This window comes from Pinus tabuliformis, chromosome 6 (assembly GCF_031772625.1).
Source record: "Pinus tabuliformis cultivar Carrire ecotype Pingquan chromosome 6, CPIR1, whole genome shotgun sequence".
Taxonomy (NCBI): domain Eukaryota; kingdom Viridiplantae; phylum Streptophyta; class Pinopsida; order Pinales; family Pinaceae; genus Pinus; species Pinus tabuliformis.
The window spans coordinates 1,041,033,647-1,041,058,114 of NC_142292.1; the positions used below are offsets into that span (position 1 = coordinate 1,041,033,647).

General features: G+C 36.6%; 1 protein-coding gene across 1 annotated transcript; it reads right to left on the reverse strand.

Annotated features, from left to right (window-relative positions):
* Positions 1–933: 933 nt before the first annotated feature.
* On the reverse strand, positions 934–1,515 carry LOC149262544 (uncharacterized). The gene has a single exon (XM_089380387.1). It carries the CDS (start codon positions 1,513–1,515, stop codon positions 934–936), a length of 582 nt encoding a protein of 193 aa, XP_089236513.1.
* Positions 1,516–24,468: the final 22,953 nt, after the last annotated feature.

Genomic DNA, 24,468 nt, shown 5'->3' on the forward strand with positions numbered 1-24,468 from the left:
TAATAGTATCAACTCCAACCCCCTAGCAATCACTTTGGATATTAGTTTGTACACTGTATTTGATAGTGAAATCGGCCAGAAATCTGCAAATGTTTGAGGTATTTTCCTCTTTGGAATAAGAGCAATAAAGGTGGCATTAACATCCCCAAGAATAAATCCATTTATCCTTGACTCCTCAATCGTTGCCAATAGGTCAGGAATCATCATATCTGCAAAATGGATAAACACCTCCACATCCCAATCGTCTGATCCTGGGCTTTTCTCCCTGGCCGATTCTTTCATAGTGTCTAACAGTTCCTCCTTCGAGACCGACCTACTTAGTAATTCATTATCCTCCCCCGAGAACCATTTCGACATATGGGATTCTGACTCTGCCTGGAATTCCAAATCCTACTCCTTATATTGATCCTGGAAGTGACGCATAGCCTCCACCTCCAGCGAAGCTTGTGAGGAGATAATATTCCCATCCTCCTTCAGAATGATTTTGATGAAATTAATGTTCTTCCTGTGATTAAACTATCTGTGGAAAAATTCTGAATTCTTATCTCTCGCTTGTACCCAAATCGACATGCTCTTCATTCGGATGTCCTTCTCCTTTTTTAGTAGAACCTCACATTTGATTCCATTTATCTCAATGATCTTATTCCTATATAATGCTGAGAAATACAGGGGGTCATTGGGGTCATTCACCATTCTGATCGAATTGGCAATGTCATTGATAGCCTTATCTTCTTCTCTTTTTTTCCGCACAATCCATTAACAGGGTTCCATTTTCAACCAAGAGAGCTTGTTTGTAATTACAGTCAAGCAGTCCTTTGGTCCCATAAGCATTGGCCTCTGCCAAACCGAATGAACGAGTTGTTCAAATTCCTTCATCTAAAACCACCTCGGATTAAATTTGAAAGGGTAAGTTCTAATATCAAAATCCCCTCCCTATGCCAACATAATAGGTTTGTGATCCGATATGCTATCTGCGAGAATCGAAGGTTTCAGATTTGGAAGGAGGAGGAACAGTGATTGGCTTATTAAGAATCGGTCGATCCTTTTTGCAATGCCTTCTCCACCTATACGTCCATTCCTCCATGTCGGCCCAAATGGATCCGGAACTATATCAACCATAGCATGATCTCTCATCCATACCTCAAAATATGATGACATACCGTCAATCTGTGCCTTGTTCCCCCATATCTCCATCAGCCCCATGGTGAAGTTCAGGTCTCCAGCAATAATGTTCAAACTCAATCTAAAAACTCCAGATTTTGTCACTATGTCCCAAAATTGTTTGCATCCAGTATACGGATCATATATGTTCGTGATCCTTATCCACCTAGTCATCCCTTTCTTATATCCGGACAAGATAATACCTGCACACGAATTGTATGCCACCAAATCATATATGCTGGGATTCCACATAACTCCCAATCCCCCCAAATGTCCATTGGCATTAGTTGCACATGCAACCCAATGTGGACAGATTGCAAGCATGGCTTCCACCATTTTGACCAGCTCAGACATGGTTTCTTGAAGAAGTATCATGGAGGGGCTGTGAGACCTAACCAGACCCCTAAGAGAGCATATTTTATGGGGCACTCCCACCATATTAAGGGAAATGATGGTCATGGGGGAACCCCTCTGTCAAGCGTTCCCTCTCTAAGGACCTGAGAACCATGTGCATCATAGATCATGATACACCCAACAGTGAATGAAGTATCAATGCCAAAAGGGACCCCTCCCAATTCTAGATCATAGGTAAGCTATAATGCAATGTGATTGCAATCCTTAATTCTTTTGTAACGGGTAGCCCTGTTTTTCTTAAGGGTGACATTCTGTCAACTAATCCCTCCATCAACATGTTGTCCTTTGAGATAACCTAAGGTCAATGGGCTATGCCAAAGCATCAAAAATGTTTTGTTGATTTTAATGGTTTGGAGGACTAGTGAACTATTTAAAAACAGGTGATTTAAACTTAGAAAGATTCTTAATAAAACAAAAGGTTGTTCTTCAAATAAATATGGTTATTTTGATTTAAGTGGGATGGATAAGTAGAATATAGAGAAGTATAAGTGATTTAATATTCAAACTGAATATCTAACCATTTATAATTAGAAATCAAGAAAACAGTGTTTCCTAGATCAAAAAAATATAATGAAACTATTACACAAATCTAGTGCAATTTAAGTTCAAAGAGGAATAAACAATAACAGATAGTCTTGCAAATTAATCTCTTATTTAAATGCAACTTCACAACGGATTCAAAATGAAACTGAGATTCAGTTAAATTTTCAATCGGATGACTATAAAAGGATTGAATTATATGAAGAATACATAATGAAAAACATGATGAAAACAACTCACTGAGGGACAAGCCATATGAAGTAAATCCAGAATCTTTTATTTAATAAAAATTCTCCAGCTTAGTACAAATCTGTGTGATAACTAGTTCAAGGGTGCAACCCTAAACACTTCAACAGAATGAAGTATTTAAACATAATACAAAATATTACAATAAATGCCTGAGTGGTCCACGAAATTCTATTATTACTTAAAACTAACATAAAGGGAAGCAATTCGATTAAAAAAAATCAATCTAAACATCTGGCCCTGTTTTGAAGGAAATTTGTTGCTGACTGGCCATTATTCGGGTGTTGCGCTTGCAAAGCTGATCTGTACTCTAATCTTGAAATTCGTATAGATTTTCCCACTGTTCCTCATCTGGGATTTCTATCTTGGTTACCTTATGGTAGATTTCATCTACCTCAGTATACCAGGAAAAAGTGGGTTTTACAATGAAAATATGTTTTATCTCATGTTGAATAAAACATATGTTGTTGATGGCTTCGTAAAATTCCCTGCCTGTCATGGAACCTTTGATGTTGGAGGACTTGGTTGTGTCCCTGGAAATGTCCTAAAGCTTCTTTAAGTAGTCCTCCTTGGTCATTAATTTACCATTGATCAAAAACTATGTAGGTAGACCCTTCTTGTTCAATGCATCAATCCTTGTGAAAAATCTCTTCACTGCAACTTCAAGAGTGTGACACTTCTCTGTCAACTACGCTATTAAGTTATTTTTGGTTATAAATTTATTCACCTCCATAATGGTTTTAGTCCTATCATGCACTCCCAGATCATCCAGTTCATACCTGTTTATAGAATTAAGAAACTTTATAATGATGTTGGCTGCAACAGGCATCTCTCCCAGTTGAGCATTTATATTAGCAATTGTCTGGTTTTCCTTTTCCATCAACTCCTTCCACTAAAAAATGATCTAGATACATGGCTAGATTTCATCCATCTCCTCAATGATGTTGTTCCATATGATTTCCTTGACATTACCCAGAGTGTAGCCAATAGAAGATTCAACTGTTGACTTCTTCCATGCTTCTATTTGATTTTGAGCTCTCTGAAGCTCCGTTGCGTGAAAAATTTCGGAGTCTTTTGATGATCCTCCAGAAGTTTCACTTGATCATGAAATTTCTTGATTTCCTCAATTTGAAGAGACAATTTTGGACTGCATTGGCCAACTAGTCTGCAACATCTCCTGTATTTGTTGTAGTTGGTATGGTTGTAGGAATGACTATGATAGGAAGTGCTTCTAAAGGGACAGCCTTTTTAGCAGCTTTATCCTTTTTCTTGATCAATTTCTCCATCTATGTCTCCATTTGCTTACATTGTGCAGTCTGCTCCATGACGAGTTTCATCATATCTGCCTTTTGAGTCTCTGTCTCTGCAATATCCTTAGCTAGAGGATCTTTAGTAATTAGCAGTTTTAACTGCTTCCTCAATGCTCCTATATCCAAAATCTTCTTTTTATCAACTCCTCTACAACATTGATGTTTGCAGGATCATAGCCTAGTTTCATTACCAAATCTTCCAACGTTTTAATCTTGGTGTCTTTGGCAAGAGAAGAAATTTTCTCCATCTTTAGTTGTGACTGGACATTTTCTAGTGTAACCTGTAATTAAATCAATTAACATTGATCCAACATGAATTCAGTAACCTGTTCACAAAAAGGAAGGAGGTTTATATAGGAATTTTGGTTTTCCATTGGTGGCGCGGGTCCGTTGAATTAACAACTAAACCAATTAAATTCTTAACGGATTAATTCTGGAGCGAATGAATATGATTTAATGGTGTTTAATGGACGGATGAGGTGGCAGAAGGTGAATGGCGAGAACGAAACGGTCAGGTAAGCGGTATTGGGAGCAATGGAATCAACTTTCAGAGGGGGGGTGAGTGGTTTGTGGTTTCTCTCATGGGGGTTTGAAATGTTGTGGAGCTGCCACGTAGGGGCACATGTGGTTTGGTATACTGCCCATTTCGGACCCCCCTCCTGGCGGTAAACCTCGGATGACGAGGGGGGGTGAAATTGCATGCGGGCCATCAGATGTGAGAAGATGGGTGGAGATGAATCATGACATGGTGGGGGATTAACTGTGACGTGACAGAATTTCTTGGTGGGGTCGGGAATCAATATTTAATGTAATGTCAGGAAATATGAGATATAAGAGGGGTGTTGAACTTAGGGAAATGAAAATGAAGGGAATTATGAGTGGAGGGGTAATATGGGATTAAAACTTAGGATAGTATTAATACTTAGGGATAGGGATTTAAAACTTAGGAATAGTATTAATACCCAAAATTAATATATAAACCTTAGAGTAACCTTTACTCTTCTTTCTTTTTCTTCTGCACATGAAAACACAGTTGATGTTTGATTGTGGCACATTTATACTAGCAGCCTATGCATTTTCGAAAAAAACATAAAATGAAACCTTCCTTTTCTTTTGCTTCCCTAGCATTTTATTTTCCTTTTCCTTATTTATTTAGGGTAGCTAGCACCTAACATTTTATTGATATGGATGCCTATAAAACATTAAATTTTCCTAACATTTTAACTTTTCTTTCTTTTTCATTCATAACCTAACTTAACATTTTAAAATTATTTTGACTAATATTGCTAACTTATCAAAACTAAATAATGTTACAATATCGACTCTAGCTAGGGACTGCTTCCCCCTATGGGATGAATAGAACAAGAAAATCCAAGTGCCTTCTCCTTGGGCTATGGAGTATTTTCTGAAACAGATAGTCACTTGCAATTTTCAAAAATAAAGTAAAAACTTCGAATATTTACAGATGACTGATGAATGAAAAATCAATACTTAATGTAATGTTTTAAGTATCTCCCATTGACTGGAAATGAGGAATACTCTCCTTCCAGATTCTGCAGGATGAATGTATTGTTCCCTTTGACTTCCACAATGCTGAATGGACCAAACCATAGGTTGTAAAATTTTTCATACTTTCCTTTATCTTCTCTCCTTGTATCCCATCTGAGCACTAGGTCACCCTTCTTGAAATTTCTTTCTCTAGCCTTTCTATCAAACAGTTATTTCACCTTGTTATGGTATTTTCTTAGCTTGTACTGAATTTCATCCATGTCTTCATTCAACTCAATTATTTGATTAATCCTTCTTGAGAAATCATCTTTTCTTCATAGGATTCCTGGAGGAACTTCATAACAAGTAAATTTAAATGAGTAGGAAAAACTGCGGCCTTGCCATAAACTAATTGGAAAGGGGACTTGCCTATTGATCTCTTAGGAGAAGCTCTATTTGCCAAAATGGCATGAATAAGATGGTTGTCCCAAATCTTTTTATGGTCTTCAAGAGTCTTCTTAATGACCTTAACTAAGCTCTTGTTGGAAGACTCTGCTAGCCCATTACCTTGTGGATAGTATGGTGTAGAATGGTGTAAAAGGATTGAATACTTTTGACAAAATTCAATCATTTTAACACCGCTGAAAGTTGTTGCAATATCTGTAGCAATCTATTGAGGACATCCAAATCTTGATAGGATGTTTTCTTCAAGAAATTTAATTACAACAGTATCAGTTGCATTTTTAACCGGTATGGCTTCTACCCACTTGGTGAAATAGTCTGTAGCAATTAAAATCCATCTGTGTTGATTACTAGAATGTGGATGAATTTCCCCTATAAAGTCCAATCCCCATTGTAGAAAAGGAGCATCGACAAATATTGGGACCAAAGGAAGTGCTGACAGTTTTTGTTTTCCTACAAATAATTGGCATGGTTTGCAACTTCTTACTCTTGCTCCAACTTCTTTAAAAAGTGTGGGCCAATAGAAACTTGCTTTTAAAATTTTGTACACTGTTGCACTCCAGGCATAGTGTCCACCACAAAAGCCTGCATGGAACTAATCTATAATTCCCTCTATTTCATTTTCAGTTAAGCACAGAAGAAGGATATTAAGAGGATCTTTCCAGTATAGATTAGCATTAATAATGCAGTATTTCACTGCTTTAATCTTCAGAGCTTTGCACTGTTTCAAATTAAGATCAGTCGGACATTGAAAGTCTCTAAGAAACTACACGATATCAGAATACCAATCAGACAGTAGATATTTATGATCTATGTGAACAAGAATGGCTTGATATGAAGAAAGAGGTTCTTGTGGATTCTCCCCTTCTCTAAGAGGAAGAGTTTCTTGTGGATTCTCCTCTGATATCAAGGAAGGTTCTTGTGGATTCTCTCCTGATATTAAGGGAGGTTCTTGTGGATTCCTCCCTGATATCAAGGAAGGTTCTTGTGGATTCTCTCCTGATATTAAGGGAGGTTCTTGTGGATTCTCCCCTGATGACATTTCAAAAACTAGATTAATCCTGAATACTTTACAATTGGATTCAACTAACAATTTGGCTAGGCCTTGGCCTTTTACTATCTTTGTGGTTTTAATTTCAAGGTCAAATTCAAGGATTTTAGCAATCCATATCCCTCTTCTTCCATTAGTATCAAGCTGAGTCAAAAGAGTTTTTATAGCATGGTTAGGGACATAAGTTGTAATGTGTGAATGTAGGATATAGGTTCTAAAGGATTTGAGGGCTTGAATTAAGGCATAATCTTATTTTTCAATGATATCATACCTAAGTTCAGCATCCCTCCTAACTTTGGAAAATAAGGCTATAGGCTGGTCATCACCGTTTGTATTTTTCTGTAAAAGTACAACAATTAAGGTTGTCTGGGATGAAAGTGAAAATATGCTAAAAGGTGAAGAATAGCCAGGGCTAACTAATGTAGGGGCCTTAGATATGGCCTTTTTGATCTGATCAAAAGCATATCTAGCAAGGATTGTCCATTTCACTTCATTATTTTTCTTAAGCATATCTGTTATATCTTTAACTATCTCAGCATAATTTGGGATGAACCTTCTGAGAAAATTAATCTTTCCAAGGAAGGTTTGTATCTCTTTCCTATTCCTTGGTAGAGACAGGGTCTGAATAGCTGAAACTCTCTTTGGGTCAATTATAACTGCCTCCTTGGAGATTATATTCCCTAGTAATTTCCCTTCCTTCACAGCAAACAAAGATTTCTTCAGATTGATGGATATGCCAAATTTCCTGCACCTGTCAAAAACCTTTCTCAAGTGTTTTAAATGACTTTCATAAGAATCAGAGAAAACAGTTAAATCATCTAAATAAATGACGATAAATTAAGATATTTTACCTACAAATGTGAGATCCATGGCTCTCTAAAAAGTGGCTCCGGCATTGATTAACTCGAATGGAATTATGGCATACATAAATGTACCCCAAGGAGTGGTGAAGGCAGTTTTATCTTGGTCAGCTTCACTTACCATAATCTGGTTATAACCAAAAAATCCATCTAGCATAGAAATCCTATTAGCCCCTAAAACTTTCTGGAGTAGATGGTCCATTTTAGGCAATGGATAGTTATCCTTTAAGGATGATTTGTTTAGATTTCAGAAATCTACACATAGCCTAATCTCACCATTTTTCTTTCTGATAGGAACTAGGTTGGCTACCCAATTAGAATACCTTAAGGGCACAATGATATGAGCATCAAGCAGATTTTTAAGTTCTTTCTCAATGGTTGGCAGTAGTATGGGATTGATTCTTCTTAGCTTTTGCTGAAAAGGTTTTTCTTCTGGTTTCAAAGGAATCTTATGCTCAATCAAAGATGTGTCATAAGTTTTCAATTCATTATAAGACCAGGCAAAAATGTCTTTGTAGTTTTTAATAAGATTCAAGTATTTGGTTTTTACATCCAAAGGTAAGGTTGATGACAATTTGATATTTCTCACATCATCCACAGTCCCAATATTGCATTCTTCGATTTCTTCTTCAAGCGAGTGAAACAAGGTATTTTTAGAGACATCATTATTATCAAATAATTTTTCCAATGGGACTAATCCTTTAGGAATAAAATTATTAGATAATTGGATAATATCATGATCAAGAATTTTAGGATTGAATGAAGTTTCTGGATTTTGCTGATTTAATTTTGGAATATCATTTTGATCTCCTTCAATTTGCATATTTGAGAATTCATCAATAACTTGAAGGAAAGATTTCAATTGTTCATCGTCTTCGAAAATATGCAGTGTTTAAGGTTATCAGGAATTGATGGCGATACTTGACTTGGATTTGGTATTCTAATGATACTGACTCGGGGATTTTGAAAGAGCTTGCTGAGACAGCCAGTGAATCAGCATGCATGTTTTCATCTCTAGCAATAGCAGTTATGTTAAAACCTTGGAAGAAATTTTCAATAGTGTCCCAAGCTTCATTTTTGTTTGCCTTGGGTGTTTAGTCTGACACAAATTTCTAACCTGGTTCACTATAAGCTCAAAATCAGAAAATACACTCAAGTTTTGAACCTTTAAACTTCTAGCTAACTCAAGACCAAGAAGAAAAGCCTCATACTCAACCACATTATTGGTAACCTCAAATTCAAGTTTACATGACTGAGTAATGTTTTCTTTATTTGGTGATATAAGAACAATTCCTACTCTTGCTCCTTCTTTTGAGCAAGAGCCATCAAAATAAAGTTTCCAAATATCTGATTCTACAACTTTAGGCTGGGAAACAATATTTTCAATGGCAAGTTGAGTGTTTGATGCATTTTGTGAAGACAAGTGAAAGCAACCAAAATCCTGATCTACTGCATAGATAGGGTGGTTTTTTGCTTGATCAGACCTACAAACAGTATGAAGGAATCTAACTTCCCTATATAACCTTAAATGCTCACCTCCATAGACCGGGATAGTAGCAAAAGACATGTCCATCTAAAGTGATCCTCCAAGTTTAGCACAACATGATCTAGATAGAAGCATGTCAAACTTGGTAGGAATATCAGTGACAACTATGTCTAAAACTATATTTTTAACAAGTATTTGAGCTAAGGTGACAACTAGATCTTTAATCAATCCTAGGCATGGTACTTTATTTGAGTCAAAGGTGTAAGAGTCATGATAGGAATGTGTGACTTGTAACCGAAGCTGATACATAATTACCTTTGGAATAAGGTTATGAGAGGTTCCAGAATCTATCATGCAGTTGTACAAAAGAAAATCATGAGGGTTACATAAAATGGTGGAACAATTTCATCAATCATATTAGAACAAGGGACAAATTCAACAGAGGGTTTTTCATCCTACAGACTAATAACATCTCCCTCAGCATATACACTAGAAGACTGTATCCATTTTGACACTTGATTTTTGTAACCATGATTTTTGGAAAGTTCGACTAAAGGTATATGAATCTTGACCCTTTCCAATTCCCTTTCAATATTAAAAGTGGTCAAAACAATCTTGTCAGGTGAAATGGTTTTAGTGGATGACTCTGTAGTCTGAGGTGTTGGAGTTTGTGTTTGAATGGTTTCCATTGTAGGTTTGACTATGGTGGTGGATTTTGGAGGTCTACCGGGACCTGATCTAGGGCTTAGATCATATCTTTTATTCAATTCTGCAATTAAAAATTCAGAGAATGCTAAGTATTTTGAAATTTGAGCATCTCTTGGTTCTTGTTCAAAGGACTAAGGTGGGGATGAAGGAACTATGGCCATTTGTACTGTTGATGAATCAATGTTATTGATATCTTCAGTGATTATAGGGCCTGTATCCTATGATTGTTGATCATCAATAATCAAATGTGGTTGAATTTTTTGGTTAGAAGCTGGTCTTTGAAGAATTTGCATTTGAGGAGTTCTTCTAAATTGAGTTTGAACTTGAGGTCTAACAGCAGTTTGCTGAACAGTTCTAGGTTGTGTTTCAATTTTGGAAATCCTATTAGAAAGGTTCCTAAGAAAAGATGTAATTTCATCAATTTTTTTTTATCTTCAAGTTTAGATTTGGAGGAAGATAAATCATCAATCTTAGCCTTTAGTTTTCTTTCTTCTTTTTCTGCTTTAGCTTTGAGTTTTCCATAAGCTGACCTATTAGCTTCTACCTCTATAGAATTTGTCTGCATGTCCTCTAATGTATTAGAAACTCTTTCCCTTAGCATGACTGCAAAATCATCATCAAATGCTTTGGAGAATCTGACCTTTGCAGCTACTACTAGTGGTTTACAATCAACAAGCATTTTATGATAGAGTTTGTTAAATCTTTTGATGAATTCAACAACGGGTTCACCAGGGTTTCTCTTTAATTCTTCAAATTCAATAAGGAAGTAAACAAGATCTTTCTTTACCCCCCACTGATATTTGAAGATTGTTATGAGCTCATTCCAAGTTACAATAGAGTCAGCTCTGAGCTACCTAAACCAGATCCTAACATTTCCTTCTAAAGATTGCACAAATAATCTCATATAAACATTTTCCTCTTCTATGTTCATATTGTCAGCAAAATCTAGGAAGGCTGATACATGATCCTATGCTGAGTGGCATGTTTCTCCATTGAATCTTGGGAGATGTTTTAGGTAACCATCAGGAAAATTTCTCAAGTTTGCAAGGAGAACTAGAGCAGCATACCTAGCTTGCACAATGGGTCTAAAAGCCATAACAGCAGGAGGAGTATGGGGTGTCTGAGTGGATGTTGACAAGGAAGAGGAAGATGATGAATATGAAGGAGATGAAGATGAGTTAGTAGGTGTATTAATATGTGGAGGTGAGGGAGGAGACCTCTTTAAGGATTTAAAAGGGGTTTTGATAACCAATTTCTAAACTCTTGGTGGGCAGCCTTCCTTATTTTCAAATAAGGGATTCGAATAGATAGAAAATGTCTCTTCAAAATTAGTTGAGGATGATGGAATAGAATAAGGGGTTGGAGTAATGAAATCTTGAGGTTTGAATTCAAGTAAATGTAAACCCAATTCTTCCTCAGATGAAGGTGATTTGATAGGAATGGATGGAACTTAATATATTTCAAGTGACTATATCAAAAAGGCTGATGGAAGGTCTACTCCTTTGGAAATAAGGTCAGAAATCCTAGGAGGTAGTTCAGCCCAAGAAGGATGGGTGGGTATAAATGAAAATGGCTACAGATGGAATGTCTTTAGGGTGTAAAGCTGAAGAAGAAGAAGGTGTTCTATGTCCTCTCCTTAAAGAGGCTCCCCTGATGAGTCTTTCTTGGTCTGGTAGAGGGTTAACAATATTAGAATCAGAACGTGATATTGTATGCTTATAGGGAGCCATCTTGGAAAAGTGGAATCCCCTGGTGAAATATTTTGACCTATTACCTTATCCTTTATTCACTTTAAAGGAAAGGGAAAATCGTTTCCCCAGGAAAAATTTAAGTTTCAGTTCTTTGCTCCCCAGAAACGATGCCAGTCTGATGTTGTCCTTTGAGATAACCTAAGGTCAATGGGTTATGCCAAAGCATCTAAAATGTTTTGTTGATTTTAATGGTTTGGAGGACCAGTGAACTGTTTAAAAACAGGTGCTTTAAACTTAAAAGGATCCTTAATAAAAGAAAAGGTTGTTTTTTAAATACATATGGTTATTTTGATTTAAGTGGGATGGATAAATAGAATATAGAGAAGTATAAGTGATTTAATATTCAGAATGAATATCTAACCATTTATAAGTAGAAATCAAGAAAATAATGTTTCCTAGATCATCATAATATAATCAAACTATTACAAAAATCTAGTACAATTTAAGTTCAAAGAGGAATAAACACTAACAGATAGTCTTGCAAATTAATCTCTTATTTAAATGAAACTTCACAATGGATTCAAAATGAAACTAATATTCAGCTAAATTTTCAATTGGATGACTGTAAAAGGATCGAATTATATGAAGAATAGATAATGAAAACAACTCATTAAGGGACAAGCCATATGAAGTAAATCCAGAATCTTTTATTTAATAAAAAATGCTCAAGCATAGTACAATTCTGTGTGATAATTGGTTCAAGGGTGCAACCTTGAATACTTCGACAGAATGAAGTATTTAAACAAAATACAAAATATTACAATAAATGCCTGAGTGACATGACATTCTATTATTACTTTAAACTAACAGAAAGGGAAGCAATTCAATTAAAAAGAATGAATCTAAACATCTGGCCCTGTTTTGAAGGAAAGTTGTTGCTGACTGGCCATTATTCGGGTGATGCACTAGCAAAGCTGATCTGTACTCTAATCCTAAAATTTGCACAACTTTTCCCACCGTTCTTCATCTGGGATTTCTATCTTGGTTACCTTACAGTAGATTTCATCTACCTCAGTATATGGGCAAAAGTGGGTTTTGCAATGAAAATATGTTTTATCTCATGTTGAATAAAACATATTTTGTTGATGGCTTCGTAAAATTCCCTTCCCGCCATGGAACCTTTGATGTTAGAGGACTTGGTTGTGTCCCTAGAAATGTCCTAAAGCTTCTTGAAGTAGTCCCTCTTGGTCATTAATTTATCATTGATCACAAACAGTGAAAGCAAACCCTTCCTGTTCAATGCATCAATCCTTGTGAAAAATCTGTTTATTACAACTTCAAGAGTGTGACACTTCTCTGTTAGTTGCACTACTAAGTTCTTTCTGGTCATAAATTTCTTCACCTCTAGAATGGTTTCAATCTTTTCATCGACTCTTAGATCATCCATTTCATACCTGTTTTTAGAATTAAGAAACTTTGTAATGATGTTAGTTGTAGTAGGCATCTCTCCCAGTTGAGCATTTATATTTGAAATTGTCTGGTTTGCCTTTTCCATCAACTCCTTCTACTCAAAAATGATCTGGATACATGGCCATATTTCATCCATCTCCTCAATTATGTTGTTCCATATGAATTCCTTGACATTACCCAGAGTGTAGCCAATAGAAGATTCAACTGGTGACTTCTTCCATGCTTCTATTTGATTTTGAGCTCTCTGAAGCTCTGCTACATGAAAAAATTTGGATTTCTTTTGATGATCCTCCAGAAGTTTCACTTGATCATGTAATTTATTTATTTCCTTAGTCTGAAGAGACATATTTTGGACTGCATTGGCCAACTGGTCTGTAGCATCTCCTGTACTTGTTGTAGCTGGTATGGTTGTAGGAATGACTATGATAGGAAGTGCTTCTAAAGGGGAAGTATTTTTAGTAGCTTTCTCCTTTTCCTTGATCAATTTCTCCATCTCTGTCTCCATTTTCTTAAGCTGTGCAGTCTGCTGCATGATTATTTTCATCATATCTTCCTTTTGAGTCTCTGCCTCCACAATATCCTTAGCTAGAGGATCTTCAGTAGCTGGCAGTTTTAACTACTTCCTCAATGCATCCAAATTCTTCTTTTTGATCAGCTCCTCTACAACATCGATGTTTGCAAGATCATAACTTAGTTTGATTACCAAATCTTTCAAGCTTTTAGTCTTGGTGTCTTTGGCAAGAGCAGAAACTTCCTCCATCTTTAGCTGTGGCTGGACATTTGCTAGTGTAACTTGTAATTAAATCAATTAACAGTGATCCAACATGAATTCAATAACCTATTAACAGAGAGGAAGGAGGTTTAAATAGGAATTTTCGTTTTCCGTTGGTGGCACGGGTCCATTGAATTAACGACTAAGCCAATTAAATGTTTAACCGGTTAATTCTGGAGGGAATGCATATGATTTGATGGGGTTTAACGGACATATGAGGTGGCAGAAGGTGAATGGAGGGAGCACAGCGGTCAGGTAAGCGGTATCGGAAGCAATGGAATTATCTTTACGGGGGGTGGGTGAGTAGTTTGTGGTTTCACTCATGGGGGGTCCGAAATGTTGTGGAGATGCCACATAGGGGCAGTCGCGGTTTGGTATACTGCCCATTTCGACCCCCCCCCCCCCTCGGTGGTAAAGCTCGGATGGCAGGGGGGCCGAAATTGCATGCGAGCCGTCAGATGTGAGAAGATGGGCGAACATGAATCATGACATGGTGGGGGGTTAACCGTACATGACAAAATTACTTGGTGGGGTCCGAAATCAATATTTAATGTAATGTCGGGAAATATGAGATATAAGAGGGGTGTTGAACTTAGGGAAATGAAAATGAAGGGAATTATGAGAAGAGGGGTAATATGGGATTAAAACTTAGGATAGTATTAATACTTAGGGATAGGTATTTAAAACTTAGGAATAGTATTAATACCCAAAATTAATATATAAACCTTAGAGTAACGTTTAGTCTTCTTTATTTTTCTTTTGCACATGTAAACACAGTTGATGTTTGATTGTGGCACATTTAGACTAGTAGCCTGTGCATTTTCAAAAATACATAAAATGTAGCCTTCCTTTTCTTTTTCTTCCCTAGCATTTTATTTTCGTTTGCCTTCTTTATTTAGGGAAACTAGCACCTAACATTTTATTGATATGGATACCTATAAAACATCAAATTTGCCTAACATTTTAACTTTTCTTTCTTTAACATCCATATCCTAACTTAAAATTTTAAAACTATTTTGACTAATATGCTAACTTATCAAAACTAAATAATGTTACAACACAACAGACTCTTCGTTATGGAAAAAAGGTCACTTGATGGTCAGGGGAACCAGGGAATCATCTGAAAGAATGAGAACTTCCAGCTCTTGATTTGGCGACAATGAATTTGTAATGGACTTCCCATCCCTGTGTGTTGATAGGTGAGAACTACTATCCCCCACATCCAGTGGAGAAATAACATGCACAAGCTTTTCCAATGGCTTGAGGCCATCCTCCAGGGCTTCCCCCGAATCCAAAATGTCAAATGGGTTCATCGATCCTTCCCTAGTGTCGCCCATCCCAACCCCCACAGAAGGGAAAAAGTCAACTAGATACGAAGGAGTGTGGAAAACCATCTGATGTGCATTAATAACATACGATTTATTCATAGGTTCATTCATAAGGGCAGAATTACCTGCACCATGGTCAAAATTGTTGGCTTGTGTAGCCTTTGATTACCAAGCTTTATCTGGATCTAGTCCATGTGTTGTCATTGCCCTATCATTCTTACCTGACCATTTGTATTGTTCCAAGCCGAACCCCTCATATTCCCTCCCCTTCTAATAAAATCCGGGCAAGTAGTGACAAGGTGACCAGTCTCATGGTAGTGTAGTCAACGGAAAGGCGTGCCCCAATAATCAATGGCTAAGGTGAAGAAAAAGCTACTCCATTGGATCTCAAGTTCGTCGTCAATCCCTGACCCATCTCCACCTCAATAAGCACCCATGCCATCCTTTTGTCCATCTTCCTGAAAGAACCTTCATCCCAGTAGTAATAACTTCCAATTATGTTTGCAATTTCCTTTATAGCTTCCTCATTCCAGAGCTCTAAAGGGAGCCCTGACAACATTTCCCATATGTAGTGTTGGCCTGGTCTCTTGGTAAATGGGTCAAAACCCACCTTCCATCTTTGCAAAATCAGAAATCCCCTACCATTCACCCATGGCACCTTCAGTATCTGCTCAGCATCCTCTGAATTCAGAAAGTGAAACATCACCCATCCATTTAAGAGTATACTAATCTTCAGTCTATATTTTAAAATTGGTAACCAACGATCCTTCACCCACTATTTCATATATTCCCCTATCATATGGAGATGGTGCCACCTCCCCACCAAAGATTTATGCCTCAGTCACTCAATAACGTCCTAGTACACCCCAACTCTACTGTCCTAGTATGCCCCAACTCCTAAAGTTAATGGTCTCTCCCCCTTCATTGCCTACAGAGGATTATTTTTTGTTTTCAAAGCACGCTTAGCTCTAGAATTATCTTCTCCCTTTTTCATACTGCCATGTGCCATCTCAATTTCCTTCTTAGACAATTTTGATATTGTAAAAGGCCATACATGGCCACTCACTCAGCCTCGATGGTTTCCCCTATCAATTCCTTGAGGGATGGATACTCTTCATCTTTCATTCTACCGTTCGACATAAGAAACGTCCTACATCAGCAATGTAATAAGTGGTCCCCCAGTAACCACCTCATGGCACACCTGTGCTACCCCAAAAGAGGTTCGAGATAGTCCCCCCCTCCTGTAGTAGGTGCCAAATATGAATCCTTTTGCAGAATTAAGTTCCACATCGGATTCATGAAATAGTGATGGCTGACCTCGATCCCTACTCACATCCTGACAGTAGGAAGGAGAAAAAATAAGGGATATCATTAGAGGATTTAATGTACCAATTTGCCCAGATCCCCAGTAGTCCAAATGATATAGCTTTTAATGCTACGCCCCTCGTCCAGTACCACCCAGGAAATTCAAACCAGCCACGATCGATCCCTCGACACCCAATACTGACCCAAACCTGTAGTGCCTACCTATTCCAGAGCCAAGGAAGTCCAACGAATTTAATAAACATTGCACCATCCCCCCTGTAAGGAGCTTCATGTCATATCTAAGACTAATCATGTGCACATGATTAAAAACTAGTTACGACCCGCACCTCTAACATTCTTGGCATCCCTACTTAACACACACCACACCCATTCTAGCACATAGTACCTGATATTGAATGGAAGTTACATAACAAGTGTCACTGAATCTCTCACAGCAATTCTCACTGCACTGACACTAATATGGTCTCCCATCCCACCATAAGAACAATACTACTTTTGAAAACAATATTATGGTGAGAGCGCTGAGGACACAATCCCTATCACAAGTAGTTCGACAAGTCCTTTCTGAGCTCAAAGGCAGCTTCCTGGTAGCTCATTTTCTTGCTGGTTCTCATCTCAGAAAAATATCTATTTCTCTAATAATAATTGTTGTGAACTTACCAGTACCCGATTGTAGCTTCCTATAGTTGTGGTTCCAAGAACCTAAATGACATGCTCAGTATCTAGACCTGATTTTTCAAATAGGTTTTTGGTTCCATATGTCTCCATGGTGTTGTCTACAAACACAACAAAATAGGCCGAATGACAAAAAATTTAAAAAATTAGGTGGTTGGAGTGTTTGAATCATTTATTTTTTTTGCCTGCTGGAAAGTGGCCTTAGCATTTTTAAGACAAAATGTTAGTTTCCTATATTTGAATGTACCCTAAGGACAATTTAAATTTTTGTTATGGTGATCTTCCAGTTTTATCTGTATTTGATTATAGCCTAAGAAAACATCCTTAAATGGGAAGATCTCATTGTTAGCACATTCATTGATGATTTGGTCAATGAATAGTGTTGGGTAATTATCTTTTGGACATGCTTGATTGAGGTTCCTATAATCGAAATAGACGTGAATGGTGCCCTATTTTTTGGTGACGGGAACGATGTTAGAGACCAATTTTGTCAAGGCAACCAGTTAGATGAACTCATATTTGAGCAATTTTTCGACTTCTGTCTTGATGGTAGCAACTTTGTAAGGATTTATTAGATCGAGCCACTACATAATTATATTAGCTCCTTTTTAAGTGACATTCCATGCTATACAAATGCAAAATAAATGTTAGACATTTCTTCATAGTAGTGAGTGAAGATGTTGCAAAATTTCTTGAAAAGTGTAGTATATGTAGCAATCTCATCTGGAGTACAATCCACTCTTGTCATGATGTTTTCCATGGCCTTATTTTTCATGGAAATATCAATGCGAATAATGTTAGATATGTTTGCAAAGTTCCCTTTAGATAACACACCATTTGTCATGATAGGATGTTGCATCTAATTTTCATTTTGTGATGGAATGAGGTGGTGTAAGTCATCATTCAAATGTTCTGAACAAGGGGAGAATGGTGACTGATGGTGATATTATTCCCAAGGTGGATCAAGGATCACCATGCCTTCTATTGAGATGCAAAATGAACCATTTTTGCTGCAGAATTAACTATTTTTGCTACAAAACAAATCTCCCTTTTCTTATCATTTTCATTTCCAAATAATATATAACCTATAATTTCCAAAAGTTATTAAGGTATACACAATTTTTCATATCTCTGAAAATATAAGGATACAAGATGGTAGGTATCATATCGTAATTTATGCACAACAATACCATAAGGGGGTTTCACTAATAACAATAAGGGGTTACGCTAGTAGTATAGGGACCTAACATGCCCCTCTCCTTCAAAAAGTGTTGTCCTCAATGCTTGAGTAGTTCTGGATGCTTCTGTATAAAATTCTTGTCCTCCCATGTGGAATACTCAGCGGGTAAGTTCTTCCACTTGATGAGATACTCTAAAATTGATCGATTTTGTAGCTATCGGGTTCTTGTTTCCATGGATGCTTCAAGTTCAAAAATGATTTTTCCTTCCTCATCAAGTTCCGACAATATTGTTTGAACTGAGACCTTGTCACCTATAACCTTCTTTAAGCATGAAACATTGAAAACTAGGGGCACTCGGGAAGATGCGGGAAGCTCCAATTTGTATGCCATAGTACCAATCTTTTATAGAACTTTATAAGGACCATAGTACTTTGGTGATAATTTATTATCCTTTTTAGCTTTCTTGAGGGACATTTGTTTGTATGGTTATAGTCGTAAAAATACCCAGTTGCCTATGTCAAAACTTCTTTCACTGGGATGTTGATCTTCCTGTTGTTTCATTCGATTTTGTGCCAATGTGAGGTTAACCTTTAAAATTTGGAGAACTTGTTGTTGATGCTTGATGTGATCTTTCACTACTTGAACCCTTTTCTTCTTGATATGTCCTTCTATCTTAAGAGTTTGAGGAGTAGTAATTCCTGCCAATGCATTACAAGATATGGTCAGATTCATTTCTTCTTTCTTTGGGGTTGGTTCCTAGTGAGTATCCTTTTCTTTTGACATTTCTTGATCCTTTTCTTCCTGATATTTCACTGCTTGAACCTTTTTCTTCTTGATATGTCCTTCTATCTTGAGAGTTGGAGGAGTGGTAATTCCTGCCAATGTAGTACAAGATATGGTCGGATTCATTTCTTCTTTCTCTATGGTCGGATTCATTTCTTCTTTCTCTATGGTCGGATATGGTTGGTTCCTGGTGTATATCCTCTTCTTTTAACATTTCTTGATCCTTTTCTTCCTCCTCTTCATAATCTATGTAAATAATTTTGTCGCAGCACACTTATGACCTTTAATGTATTTTCTATCACAATTGTAGCAAAGCACTTTTTCTCTTTTTTCTTCAAATTGTTGTGGTGTCAACCTTGTAGGTTGTGGAAGGCTAGGAGAAACAACACTTCCATATATATAGTTGTGAGTGGTAGACTTCCTTGTTGCCATAATTTTTCTTTCCAATTTTCTTTCCAACATGTATGCCTTATCCAATGAATCAAGTTCGAAAAGGCAAACCTCATGTTGGATGTTATCTTTTAAACTCCCTATGAAGACATCAATCCTCTTCTTATTTGGAATATCATTTACCCTTATATTCAATTTTTGGAATTCCTTGATGTGCTATGCCATTGAACCCTTTTGTTTGAGATTTATCAATTGGCTAAAGAAGGTGTTTCTCTTTGTCTCTTCATAATGTGCTATCATTTCCTCCGTGAAAATTGACCAAGTAACAAGTGCTTTACGAGAACAAAACCCTTTATACCATACAAACTGATTCAGTTCCAAATATAAAGATGTAATACGCACCTTTTGTAATAGTTGCACATCATTTAGATCAAAATATTGCTCCATCTGTAGTATCCATGTTACCAAATCCTTGCCTTCAAACTTCCTCATATCTCGTTTTTTTCTTTTATGAGCTCGATCTTGAAATGAATGTAACCCTGTAGTTTCAAGTATCTAAATTTGGAAATTGCGACCTGAAGTAGCCCTCTGCATCCTCTTTCCAATGCCACCAGTCTGATCAAAATTGGATTCACTAAGAAAGAGTTATGCCCAATCTCCCACGATGACCTAATTATATACTTTCTGAGTAGAGAAAAGTTTTTAAATGTGCCACGTGTCACTGTTAAGACCTTAGGACATGAACCCAATACATAGAAAACTATAGTCCATCCTCTTTCTGTAACTTCTTACAAAATTTCAATCTAATTCTTAGAGACAAAGTTATGATGATTTTCCCAAGGTCACCTCTTTGGGATGTAATTCGGGAACCTACAGAAACCCTAAATATATTGGACCGTATCTCCTAAAATATAGCGCAAGAGGATTTGAAATTTTGGCCCGAGATGCATCAAGATTTAGGTTCAAATGAATTTTAATTTCAAAGTCTGAACCTTCGTAGAAACAAAATTATAGTGAAAATTGCACGACGACCTATTTGATATGGAATTTTGAAGCTTGCAAAAACCCTAACTTCCTTAGATCATATCTCCAAAAATATAGCGAGATAAGATTTGAAATTTAGACCCAATTTTCAGATATATTTCAACTCAAATGGGTTTTTTTTTTAGCTTTTGAAACATCACAAAAAAAAGTTATAGCGAAAATTCCATGATGACCTATTTGGAGCTGTGAAACCCTAGAATCCAAAGCTCTGATACGAAATGTTATGAAACCAGCACACAAACAGATAGAAAAAATAGATCAACATCTTAGAAATAAGCCTCTTCTAGGGAGAAACCTCCTTTACATTACATAAATGGATAATTCTTTCTATATATAGGAGTTTAAGTGGTCGTAATATAATCAGAGCCTACATAACAATAATATTGCAGGGGAACAACAATAACAATAGTGGGCTTCTATGGGGAACAATAATAACAACATGGGGACTACAAGGGCACAACAATACCATAAGGGGGTTGCACTAATAACAATAAGGGGCTACACTAGTAGTGTAGGGACCTAACAAGTATATGTAGCGATCTCATCTAGAGTGCAATCCACTCTTGTCATGATGTTTACCATGGCCCTATTTTTCATGGAAATATCAATGGGAATAATGTCAGATATGTTTGCAAAGTTCCCTTTGATAACACACCATGTGTCATGATAGGATTTTGCACCCAATTTTCATTTTGCGATGGAATGAGGTGGTGTAAGTCGTCATTCAAATGTTCCGAACAAGGGGAGAATGGCGACTGATGGTGATATTCTTCCTAAGGTGGATCAGAGATCACCATGGATTCTATTGAGATGCAAAATGAACCATTTTCACTGCATAATTAACTATTTTTGCTACAAAACCAATCTCCTTTTTCTTATCATTTTCATTTCCAAATAATCTATAACCCGTGATTTCCACAAGCTATTAAGGTATACGTATATGTACTATTAGTTCTCTATTTGAGTTATGAAAAATCTAGATATTCGTTTAAGAGTGATTATTGATTAAAGACTATATGTATATATTATAAAGGAATAAATTCGCTAATTCATGTTGAATCGAGATCGCAAGCATGTTTTAAAGATGACACGTATGAACAAGCAAAAGTGTTGGAAAAGTGGAGCAATGAACATGTTTGGCATATTTTCCTATTAATGTTCGTAGCTAATCAAGAGAACGTGTTATCCTTTATAATTTTTTTCTAACCAAAGGAAACACTTTGTGTTTCAGATATTTATTGGACCAACAACTTAGATGACTTGGTGTGCATCAGTTGACGCATTGCCAAGGCCTTTCAAATTAAATCATATGTAACTATGTTTGATCTAAATTTGGAAGGGTAGATGCAATTTTGAATAGAGTCTATTAGTCGTTTGGGGTTGAGCTTCCTCCCCCTCGACTTATAAATATGTATGAACTCTATGGATGAAAGACTAGTGGTGATGTTTGTGAAACGTTTTTTCTATTTTGATAATGTATTTGTTCGTGGGTACACACTTTTATTTAATAAGTTCATGTTTTTAATTGAGCTTTAGGTGTAGGGTAGACCCCCAAGTTTGGACCCACTCAAGGTAAGGCTTGTGCACATTTAATTTTCCAGTTATTTTTCTATGTATACGTCTTTTCTTGCAATCTTTAATTTGGTTAAAGTTCAATAGGTTTTGGATTGATCAAAGAGGATTCAATGGTGTTTTTAAGCATAGTTAGTGTGATTTTAATTTCAGTTTTCTTTTGGGCCTTATTATAACCTTGAGTGTGTTTTAAAAGGTGGTTGCACAGTTGTTGCGAAATCAACAATCTCTGTTGTGAAATCAACAAACTGCTGCTAAATTGTAGAAATACTACAAAAACAAACTTGGATAGGAAAACCTCACAAATTCATGATCTTTTTAGTAAGACCTCTACTCTATTGATTGGGTAAACTTATAACTAGATCCATAATAACAGTTTGACCTATCTTAATATTGATTTCCATCACTTGTATGTTTCATGCATATTCATACCCCCCTTAATAAGAATTATGGTACTATGTATATAGCATAGAGGCCTCATAAGTTAACGAATCTTAGTTGACAATTAAATGGATGTGTAAATCATCTTCAAAATAAATATACGTACATTCATTTCGTCATTTTTGGCACAATTGCTAGGGGGGCTGCTCAAATTACTAATAATCCCTGTTAAATAAATGACAATGGGAGTAGAAGAGATCGAAGGGAGATAACTAAATGACCCCTTCTAGTAACCTACATCTTCAATATCCTGAATTTAGAAGCATGTTAGGATAAGCAAAAAAACATAGGTAGAAGAAATAAAAAATCGATAAAAAACCCAATATGTGGTACTATAGGAACCATTCCTACTAACATTCTAGCGGAAAAAGTAGGAAAACTTGAGAGGGACACTTTTTAGCTGAAGAGTACAGTAGGGAAACCACCGAAAGCTAGAGAGGAAATAGGGGAAGGAACTTTATTTCATGATGCCTTGTTGAGGAAAGTTTTCTATTTTTCCTTCAGTGTGGAATTTAAGTGCTTATATTCTCATGTATGCTCATTTTCAGATGGAGTATAGGGTCTTTGTAGGAGATATCTTGTGTTGCTAATGTTTTCATGGCTATATATAGGTTTTCATGATGTTTATATGAAAATTCTTTGCCAGATAATATTTCCTTGAAGGGGAAACAACCACATATTTTATCAATAAACTTTTATGTACTCCTTTTCCATTGAATATATGGAGCGGTCTAGCTATGTTGGCAGGCTCGGAGATGTAGCCCAGGAGGGGTGAAATCTGTCATCAAATCCTTTCTTATACTCTTCATGAATGCATGTATGAGCTATGTATGTTATGTTTCTTATGCTTAATTTTACATGTGAAAAATAACTCATAGCCTGAAGAGACCTTTCGGAAAACATGTTTTGTGTTATGACCCATTTTTCCTTGCAAAGCATCGGAGAACGATCCCTGTATTTCGAAAGAGGAAATTGACCTCCTCCTCCATTTTTAGATCAATTAGTATTAGAGCTTTATATGACCAAGCTGCAAGAATGGGCAAGAAGATTCTCCAAGAGCTAGAGGAGATGAATTTGGCTCTTCGTATGGAGAACATTAAGTTAAGAAGAATGCTAGAAATGGCTAAAGACGAGAAGAGGCATATGCGCCTTCAGTTGCAACATGTGCTTGAGGAAAAGTTGTTGAAAGTTCCACTCCTATGACAACAAAAGACACCTCCAAAATGAAGCCAATATGTGGGCATGGTTCACACAATAGTTATGGACCATATGAGGAAAATGATGCATGTGCATTTTTCAAGCATCTCCAATATTCTCAACATATGCTAGTTGGTAAAAGTGGGTGGCTAGAATCATCTACAATGTTGTGATCATCATTAGAATCTCAAAAGGTGAATGGCAAGTTCAAGGAGGTAATATGAATTTCAAGTACAATTCCTTCTATTTATGTTCATACCACCTCTTTTGCAGCATTTGAACAGCATACCAAAGGCATTGGTATGAAGCTGCTTTCTAAAATGGGTTATGAAGGAGGAGGCCTCAGCATCAATGGCCAAGGGATCACTAATACAATCCTGGTACAAGATAGACCAAAGTATCAAGGATTGGGATATGGTCAAAGGGATTTTGAATAATGCTCTAAACGATTTGAGGCACAACAATCATCTGAGGACGATATGTCACACCAAGACAGTGGTGGAAATTTTCATTTGTCTCTTAAGAAAGATGAATGCTTGAATGGACCTTGCATGTCATCATCCACCCCATATTGTCAAAGCTACAACCCAAGGGACAGGCATAAATCTCATGGGCGTTTTCCAAATGTTGGTAATTTTGACTATTTATGGAATATGTATCCTTGTAGTTTCTATGATGCATTTGACCATTGTGTGGTTATCTATGAGCAATGCATGGTAATGGTTAAAAGGATGGATCAGATTCTCGCCATAAAGCATGATGAATCTCCTTCGCATGAGAGGACTTCCTTGTCTGCAAGGAAGAGAAAGTTATTTTTTCCCCATTGCAATATGCATGGGCATGGAAATGAACGATGTTGGAAATTGCATCTA